The sequence below is a fragment of the Engystomops pustulosus genome, chromosome 3 (assembly GCF_040894005.1).
Source record: "Engystomops pustulosus chromosome 3, aEngPut4.maternal, whole genome shotgun sequence".
In the NCBI taxonomy this organism is placed as follows: domain Eukaryota; kingdom Metazoa; phylum Chordata; class Amphibia; order Anura; family Leptodactylidae; genus Engystomops; species Engystomops pustulosus.
The window spans coordinates 5026910-5039028 of record NC_092413.1 but is presented as its reverse complement, the minus strand read 5'-3'; the positions used below and the strand labels follow the sequence as shown (position 1 = coordinate 5039028).

The 12119-nt window shown below is 45.8% G+C and overlaps 1 protein-coding gene across 1 annotated transcript in view; it reads right to left on the bottom strand.

Annotated features, from left to right (window-relative positions):
* Positions 1–246: 246 nt before the first annotated feature.
* The window catches only part of CAPN11 (calpain 11), a 41672-nt gene continuing 29799 nt past the window's right edge, over positions 247–12119 (bottom strand). Inside the window, exons 18-22 of the mRNA XM_072139813.1 lie at positions 1971–2039; positions 1465–1543; positions 1158–1274; positions 998–1056; positions 247–694 (exon numbers count right to left, since the gene is read on the bottom strand). Of these exons, the coding sequence (XP_071995914.1) occupies positions 668–694; positions 998–1056; positions 1158–1274; positions 1465–1543; positions 1971–2039 (351 nt within the window). The 3' untranslated portion in view covers positions 247–667. The remainder of the gene's footprint in view (positions 695–997; positions 1057–1157; positions 1275–1464; positions 1544–1970; positions 2040–12119) is intronic.

The following is a 12119-nucleotide window of genomic DNA, read 5'->3' as shown; positions in this document are numbered from 1 at the left end:
AGCCAGCGGTCACCATCCACAGGACCATCCGTAGCCAGCGGTCACCATCCACAGGACCATCCGTAGCCAGCGGTCACCATCCACAGGACCATCCGTAGCTAGCGGTCACCTTCTATATATACACCATGGTGTACAGCGGGTCATAGACCTCCATATCAGTCTTCATCTTCTCCCCCTTGTTGGTTCAGCTGAAATTTTGGGGTGATTTTGCTCACAAATAAAGGTGCACACTCTTTTTGCCGTTTTTTTTTATTATCATGTACATGCTGTATCAATCTCTGGGGCTGAGCGGTGCCCTCGCCAGGTCAGATGCCCCCCCCACACCAGTCTGTGTGTTGAGCCCTTCACCAGTGGGGGGGGGGGGGGGGGGGCCGGCTGCGGATCTACACGCCCCAATCCTAATACACTTTCCTATAAAATGCTGCTATGGGGGTTCAGAGATAAGCGGTGTCTGTGGGCTCGTTTGTCGCAGTGGGTGGGGCTAGAGACTCTATTATGATTGTATCTACAAGGCACCGGGAGCCCTCGGGGTCAGGATCAGGGCTCCGATTGGCTGCTTCTGGGAGTGTAATGAAGTCTTTCGTGATTGGCGTTTAGCCCTAGTGATTATATCCCCTGTAGGATGAGGTTAGTGAGTGGGCACCGTGCTGTGTCCGGGGGTCCACGTCTATCCACACATCGTCAGCGTCAACCACTGCAAGAGAACAGGAGAGTTATCCTACAGATCTGCGCCGTATCCAAGGGCGAGAGAAGCGGTGACATCATGTATGATGTCATAGCTGTGTGAACACTGCCGCGTGATGTCACCATCAAGTCCTGGAGCTGCAGGAACCTTCCCCCTGATGTATACGGTATATACAGGCCCATGGATTCTACTGGTACAGTGCTGCCGCCTGGTGGCCAGTCTACATACATCATTTCTAGCAGCTTATCCTGTAGCCTGATGGTACAGATGTGGGGCCCCATCACCAGGGGCCACCTGCGGCCATGCACTCACCTCTCCCAGGTTGAACTCTGCTGCGCCGCTGCCCTCGGGGTCAATCCCCTTGAAAAATCCTTAAAAAAAATTAATGGCAGAAAAATTTTTGGTTAAGAAAAAGAAGTGACAAAGGGCCCAGCCAAGATGGCGGCCGCCTGCAGCGGAGACAGGGACTCACTGAACATGGCCTCCAGCTTCACCAGGCACGACACAAAGTTGTCAAAGTCGATTCCCAGCTCGGTGTCAGCGTAACGGGCGACCAGAACCTGCATCAGCTTATTGTTCAGCCGGAACCCTGGGGAGAGAAGGGACAGTGACCAACTCTGACCCGGGCCCAAACTACCCCCGCCGACCCAGGGACAGGCACCGCCTGGGGCACCGGCCCAAACTACCCCCGCCGACCCAGGGACAGGCACCGCCTGGGGCACCGGCCCAAACTACCCCCGCCGACCCAGAAATAGACTCCACCCGGGGCACAGACTTACCTGCAGCCTCCAGGGCCATCCGCAGCTCGTAGGAGCTCATGGTTCCAGACTTGTCCAGGTCGTGTTCCCTGAAGATCCCCTAAGACACGAAGAGAAACAGTGACGACTCAATGTGGGGGGATTTATCTTTACTGCCCCCGGAAGAAACTGCACCATGGAAAACTACTCACAGCTGAGAATCGTTACAATTGTATCAAGTATAAATAAGCTGCCAAATCTCCAGCCCAAATGGAAAGGAGAGAGATGAGAGGATTGTCAGGACTGATACATTGTAACAAACCCTGACATGACATCGCACAGTGGAGGGTTTGGTGTAATGTGCATCGCTTTGCTGTTACAATGTATCAGTTTGGAGTCTTCTGTCTAGACTAGGATTTCGTTTTGCTGGCGCTCGTTACCGCTCCCCACAGAACATGTGACCACACAGAGAGGTTCAGGGGGAGTCATTGCCTCCGCGCTGTGTATAATGCATGCTGGGAGTTGTAGTTCCACCCCCTTGTACTCACCAGCCAACTCCGGATTTTGTTCCACAGGATCTGGAACTCCACGATCCCGAGCTTCCCGCTGCCGTCTTTCTGGAAGTCATTTTGTCAAAGAAAAAAAACGGGGAGCGAGCGGGGATACAGCGCCGAAATACCGGACATCAGACAAGACAAGTGCAAACTGCTCCATATACACCCAATAATTTACCATCACAGTCACCACATCCTGAGGAGCTCAGTACATACACATTATACACCACCACTAGGGGGAGATCACTACATACAGATTATACACCACCACTAGGGGGAGATCACTACATACACATTATACACCACCACTAGGGGGAGATCACTACATACACCTTATACACCACCACTAGGGGGAGATCACTACATACACATTATACACCACCACTAGGGGGAGCTCACTACATACAGATTATACACCACCACTAGGAGGAGATCACTACATACACATTATACACCACCACTAGGAGGAGATCACTACATACACATTATACATCACCACTAGGAGGAGCTCACTACATACACATTATACACCACCACTAAGGGGAGATCACTACATACAGATTATACATCACCACTAGGGGGAGCTCACTACATACACATTATACACCACCACTAGGAGGAGATCACTACATACACATTATACACCACCACTAGGGGGAGATCACTAGATACACATTATACACCACCACTAGGGGGAGATCACTACATACACATTATACACCACCACTAGGAGGAGATCACTACATACACATTATACACCACCACTAGGGGGAGATCACTAGATACACATTATACACCACCACTAGGGGGAGATCACTACATACACATTATACACCACCACTAGGAGGAGATCACTACATACACATTATACACCACCACTAGGGGGAGATCACTACATACACCTTATACACCACCACTAGGAGGAGATCACTACATACACATTATACACCACCACTAGGGGGAGATCACTACATACACATTATACACCACCACTAGGAGGAGATCACTACATACACATTATACACCACCACTAGGGGGAGATCACTACATACACATTATACACCACCACTAGGGGGAGCTCACTACATACACATTATACACCACCACTAGGGGGAGATCACTACATACACATTATACACCACCACTAGGGGGAGATCACTACATACACATTATACACCACCACTAGGGGGAGATCACTACATACACATTATACACCACCACTAGGAGGAGATCACTACATACAGATTATACACCACCACTAGGAGGAGATCACTACATACACATTATACACCACCACTAGGGGGAGATCACTACATACAGATTATACACCACCACTAGGGGGAGATCACTACATACACATTATACACCACCACTAGGGGGAGATCACTACATACACATTATACACCACCACTAGGAGGAGATCACTACATACAGATTATACACCACCACTAGGAGGAGATCACTACATACAGATTATACACCACCACTAGGGGGAGATCACTACATACACATTATACACCACCACTAGGGGGAGATCACTACATACACATTATACACCACCCCTAGGGGGAGATCACTACATACACATTATACACCACCACTAGGAGGAGATCACTACATACACATTATACACCACCACTAGGAGGAGATCACTACATACACATTATACACCACCACTAGGGGGAGATCACTACATACACATTATACACCACCACTAGGGGGAGATCACTACATACACATTATACACCACCACTAGGAGGAGATCACTACATACACATTATACACCACCACTAGGGGGAGCTCACTACATACACATTATACACCACCACTAGGAGGAGATCACTACATACACATTATACACCACCACTAGGAGGAGATCACTACATACACATTATACACCACCACTAGGGGGAGATCACTACATACACATTATACACCACCACTAGGAGGAGATCACTACATACAGATTATACACCACCACTAGGGGGAGATCACTACATACACATTATACAACACCACTAGGAGGAGATCACTACATACAGATTATACACCACCACTAGGGGGAGATCACTACATACAGATTATACACCACCACTAGGGGGAGATCACTACATACACATTATACACCACCACTAGGGGGGGATCACTACATACACATTATACACCACCACTAGGGGGAGCTCACTACATACACATTATACACCACCACTAGGGGGAGATCACTACATACACATTATACACCACCACTAGGGGGAGATCACTACATACACATTATACACCACCACTAGGGGGAGATCACTACATACACATTATACACCACCACTAGGAGGAGATCACTACATACAGATTATACACCACCACTAGGAGGAGATCACTACATACAGATTATACACCACCACTAGGAGGAGATCACTACATACACATTATACACCACCACTAGGAGGAGATCACTACATACACATTATACACCACCACTAGGAGGAGATCACTACATACACATTATACACCACCACTAGGAGGAGATCACTACATACACATTATACACCACCACTAGGAGGAGATCACTACATACACATTATACACCACCACTAGGAGGAGATCACTACATACACATTATACACCACCACTAGGGGGAGATCACTACATACACATTATACACCACCACTAGGAGGAGATCACTACATACACATTATACACCACCACTAGGGGGAGCTCACTACATACACATTATACACCACCACTAGGAGGAGATCACTACATACACATTATACACCACCACTAGGAGGAGATCACTACATACAGATTATACACCACCACTAGGGGGAGATCACTACATACACATTATACACCACCACTAGGAGGAGATCACTACATACACATTATACACCACCACTTGGGGGAGCTCACTACATACACATTATACACCACCACTAGGGGGAGATCACTACATACACATTATACACCACCACTAGGGGGAGCTCACTACATACACATTATACACCACCACTAGGAGGAGATCACTACATACAGATTATACACCACCACTAGGGGGAGATCACTACATACACATTATACACCACCACTAGGAGGAGATCACTACATACACATTATACACCACCACTAGGGGGAGATCACTACATACAGATTATACACCACCACTAGGGGGAGCTCACTACATACACATTATACACCACCACTAGGAGGAGATCACTACATACACATAATACATCACCACTAGGGGGAGATCACTACATACACATTATACACCACCACTAGGGGGAGCTCACTACATACACATTATACACCACCACTAGGAGGAGATCACTACATACACATAATACATCACCACTAGGGGGAGATCACTACATACACATTATACACCACCACTAGGGGGAGCTCACTACATACACATTATACACCACCACTAGGAGGAGATCACTACATACAGATTATACACCACCACTAGGGGGAGATCACTACATACACATTATACACCACCACTAGAAGGAGATCACTACATACACATTATACACCACCACTAGGGGGAGATCACTACATACAGATTATACACCACCACTAGGGGGAGATCACTACATACACATTATACACCACCACTAGGAGGAGATCACTACATACAGATTATACACCACCACTAGGGGGAGATCACTACATACACATTATAAACCACCACTAGGGGGAGCTCACTACATACACATTATACACCACCACTAGGAGGAGGTCACTACATACAGATTATACACCACCACTAGGGGGAGATCACTACATACACATTATACACCACCACTAGGAGGAGATCACTACATACAGATTATACACCACCACTAGGGGGAGATCACTACATACACATTATACATCACCACTAGGGGGAGATCACTACATACACATTATACACCACCACTAGGAGGAGATCACTACATACACATTATACACCACCACTAGGGGGAGCTCACTACATACACATTATACACCACCACTAGGGGGAGATCACTACATACACATTATACACCACCACTAGGAGGAGATCACTACATACACATTATACACCACCACTAGGGGGAGATCACTACATACACATTATACACCACCACTAGGGGGGGATCACTACATACACATTATACACCACCACTAGGAGGAGATCACTACATACACATTATACACCACCACTAGGAGGAGATCACTACATACACATTATACACCACCACTAGGAGGAGATCACTACATACACATTATACACCACCACTAGGGGGGGATCACTACATACAGATTATACATCACCACTAGGGGGAGATCACTACATACACATTATACATCACCACTAGGGGGAGATCACTACATACACATTATACACCACCACTAGGAGGAGATCACTACATACACATTATACACCACCACTAGGAGGAGATCACTACATACACATTATACACCACCACTAGGAGGAGCTCACTACATACACATTATACACCACCACTAGGAGGAGCTCACTACATACACATTATACACCACCACTAGGGGGAGATCACTACATACACATTATACACCACCACTAGGGGGAGATCACTACATACAGATTATACACCACCACTAGGGGGAGATCACTACATACACATTATACATCACGACTAGGGGGAGATCACTACATACACATTATACACCACCACTAGGGGGAGATCACTACATACACATTATACACCACCACTAGGAGGAGATCACTACATGCACATTATACACCACCACTAGGGGGAGATCACTACATACACATTATACACCACCACTAGGAGGAGATCACTACATACAGATTATACACCACCACTAGGGGGAGATCACTACATACACATTATACACCACCACTAGGGGGAAATCACTACATACACATTATAAACCACCACTAGGGGGAGCTCACTACATACACATTATACACCACCACTAGGAGGAGGTCACTACATACAGATTATACACCACCACTAGGGGGAGATCACTACATACACATTATACACCACCACTAGGAGGAGATCACTACATACAGATTATACACCACCACTAGGGGGAGATCACTACATACACATTATACATCACCACTAGGGGGAGATCACTACATACACATTATACACCACCACTAGGAGGAGATCACTACATACAGATTATACACCACCACTAGGAGGAGATCACTACATACAGATTATACACCACCACTAGGAGGAGATCACTACATACACATTATACACCACCACTAGGGGGGGATCACTACATACAGATTATACATCACCACTAGGGGGAGATCACTACATACACATTATACATCACCACTAGGGGGAGATCACTACATACACATTATACACCACCACTAGGAGGAGATCACTACATACACATTATACACCACCACTAGGAGGAGATCACTACATACACATTATACACCACCACTAGGAGGAGCTCACTACATACACATTATACACCACCACTAGGAGGAGCTCACTACATACACATTATACACCACCACTAGGGGGAGATCACTACATACAGATTATACACCACCACTAGGGGGAGATCACTACATACACATTATACATCACGACTAGGGGGAGATCACTACATACACATTATACACCACCACTAGGGGGAGATCACTACATACACATTATACACCACCACTAGGAGGAGATCACTACATGCACATTATACACCACCACTAGGGGGAGATCACTACATACACATTATACATCACGACTAGGGGGAGATCCCTACATACACATTATACACCACCACTAGGGGGAGATCACTACATACACATTATACACCACCACTAGGAGGAGATCACTACATGCACATTATACACCACCACTAGGAGGAGATCACTACATACACATTATACACCACCACTAGGGGGAGATCACTACATACACATTATACACCACCACTAGGAGGAGATCACTACATACAGATTATATACCACCACTAGGGGGAGATCACTACATACACATTATACACCACCACTAGGAGGAGATCACTACATGCAGATTATACACCACCACTAGGGGGAGATCACTACATACACATTATACACCACCACTAGGGGGAGATCACTACATACACATTATACATCACCACTAGGAGGAGATCACTACATACACATTATACACCACCACTAGGGGGAGATCACTACATACAGATTATACACCACCACTAGGGGTAGCTCACTACATACAGATTATACACCACCAATAGGAGGAGATCACTACATACACATTATACACCACCACTAGGAGGAGATCACTACATACACATTATACATCACCACTAGGGGGAGATCACTACATACACATTATACACCACCACTAGGGGGAGATCACTACATACAGATTATACACCACCACTAGGGGGAGAACACTACATACACATTATACACCACCACTAGGGGGAGCTCACTACATACAGATTATACACCACCACTAGGAGGAGATCACTACATACACATTATACACCACCACTAGGGGGAGATCACTACATACAGATTATACACCACCACTAGGAGGAGATCACTACATACAGATTATACACCACCACTAGGAGGAGATCACTACATACAGATTATACACCACCACTAGGGGGAGATCACTACATACACATTATACACCACCACTAGGGGGAGATCACTACATACACATTATACACCACCACTAGGGGGAGATCACTACATACAGATTATACATCACCACTAGGAGGAGATCACTACATACAGATTATACACCACCACTAGGGGGAGCTCACTACATACACATTATACACCACCACTAGGGGGAGCTCACTACATACAGATTATACACCACCACTAGGGGGAGATCACTACATACAGATTATACACCACCACTAGGAGGAGATCACTACATACACATTATACACCACCACTAGGGGGAGATCACTACATACACCTTATACACCACCACTAGGAGGAGATCACTACATACACATTATACACCACCACTAGGAGGAGATCACTACATACATATTATACACCACCACTAGGGGGAGATCACTACATACACATTATACACCACCACTAGGGGGAGATCACTACATACACATTATACACCACCACTAGGGGGAGATCACTACATACAGATTATACATCACCACTAGGAGGAGATCACTACATACAGATTATACACCACCACTAGGGGGAGCTCACTACATACACATTATACACCACCACTAGGGGGAGCTCACTACATACAGATTATACACCACCACTAGGGGGAGATCACTACATACAGATTATACACCACCACTAGGAGGAGATCACTACATACACATTATACACCACCACTAGGGGGAGATCACTACATACACATTATACACCACCACTAGGGGGAGATCACTACATACAGATTATACACCACCACTAGGGGGAGATCACTACATACACATTATACACCACCACTAGGGGGGGTCACTACATACACATTATACACCACCACTAGGAGGAGATCACTACATACAGATTATACACCACCACTAGGGGGAGACCACTACATACACATTATACACCACCACTAGGAGGAGCTTACTACATACAGATTATACACCACCACTAGGAGGAGCTCACTACATACACATTATACACCACCACTAGGAGGAGATCACTACATACACATTATACACCACCACTAGGGGGAGATCACTACATACAGATTATACACCACCACTAGGGGGAGCTCACTACATACAGATTATACATCACCACGAGGGGGAGATCACTACATACAGATTATACACCACCACTAGGGGGAGATCACTACATACACATTATACACCACCACTAGGGGGAGATCACTACATACACCTTATACACCACCACTAGGAGGAGATCACTACATACAGATTATACACCACCACTAGGGGGAGATCACTACATACAGATTATACACCACCACTAGGGGGAGCTCACTACATACAGATTATACACCACCACTAGGAGGAGATCACTACATACACATTATACACCGCCACTAGGAGATCACGACATACAGATTATACACCACCACTAGGGGGAGATCACTACATACAGATTATACACCACCACTAGGGGGAGCTCACTACATACAGATTATACACCACCACTAGGGGGAGATCACTACATACAGATTATACACCACCACTAGGGGGAGAACACTACATACACATTATACACCACCACTAGGGGGAGATCACTACATACAGATTATACACCACCACTAGGGGGAGCTCACTACATACAGATTATACACCACCACTAGGAGGAGATCACTACATACACATTATACACCACCACTAGGGGGAGATCACTACATACAGATTATACACCACCACTAGGAGGAGATCACTACATACAGATTATACACCACCACTAGGGGGAGATCACTACATACACATTATACACCACCACTAGGGGGAGATCACTACATACACATTATACACCACCACTAGGGGGAGATCACTACATACAGATTATACATCACCACTAGGAGGAGATCACTACATACAGATTATACACCACCACTAGGGGGAGCTCACTACATACAGATTATACACCACCACTAGGGGGAGCTCACTACATACACATTATACACCACCACTAGGGGGAGCTCACTACATACAGATTATACACCACCACTAGGGGGAGATCACTACATACAGATTATACACCACCACTAGGAGGAGATCACTACATACACATTATACACCACCACTAGGGGGAGATCACTACATACACATTATACACCACCACTAGGGGGAGATCACTACATACAGATTATACACCACCACTAGGGGGAGATCACTACATACACATTATACACCACCACTAGGGGGGGTCACTACATACACATTATACACCACCACTAGGAGGAGATCACTACATACACATTATACACCACCACTAGGGGGAGATCACTACATACACCTTATACACCACCACTAGGAGGAGATCACTACATACACATTATACACCACCACTAGGAGGAGATCACTACATACAGATTATACACCACCACTAGGGGGAGATCACTACATACACATTATACACCACCACTAGGGGGAGATCACTACATACACATTATACACCACCACTAGGGGGAGATCACTACATACAGATTATACATCACCACTAGGAGGAGATCACTACATACAGATTATACACCACCACTAGGGGGAGCTCACTACATACACATTATACACCACCACTAGGGGGAGCTCACTACATACAGATTATACACCACCACTAGGGGGAGATCACTACATACACATTATACACCACCACTAGGGGGAGATCACTACATACACATTATACACCACCACTAGGGGGAGATCACTACATACACCTTATACACCACCACTAGGAGGAGATCACTACATACACATTATACACCACCACTAGGGGGAGATCACTACATACACCTTATACACCACCACTAGGAGGAGATCACTACATACAGATTATACACCACCACTAGGGGGAGATCACTACATACAGATTATACACCACCACTAGGGGGAGCTCACTACATACAGATTATACACCACCACTAGGAGGAGATCACTACATACACATTATACACCGCCACTAGGAGGAGATCACGACATACAGATTATACACCACCACTAGGGGGAGCTCACTACATACAGATTATACACCACCACTAGGGGGAGCTCACTACATACAGATTATACACCACCACTAGGGGGAGATTACTACATACAGATTATACACCACCACTAGGGGGAGATTACTACATACAGATTATACACCACCACTAGGGGGAGATCACTACATACAGATTATACACCACCACTAGGAGGAGATCACTACATACACATTATACACCACCACTAGGGGGAGATCACTACATACACATTATACACCACCACTAGGGGGAGATCACTACATACACATTATACACCACCACTAGGAGGAGATCACTACATACACATTATACACCACCACTAGGAGGTGATCACTACATACACATTATACACCACCACTAGGGGGAGATCACTACATACACATTATACACCACCACTAGGGGGAGATCACTACATACACATTATACACCACCACTAGGAGGAGATCACTACATACACATTATACACCAC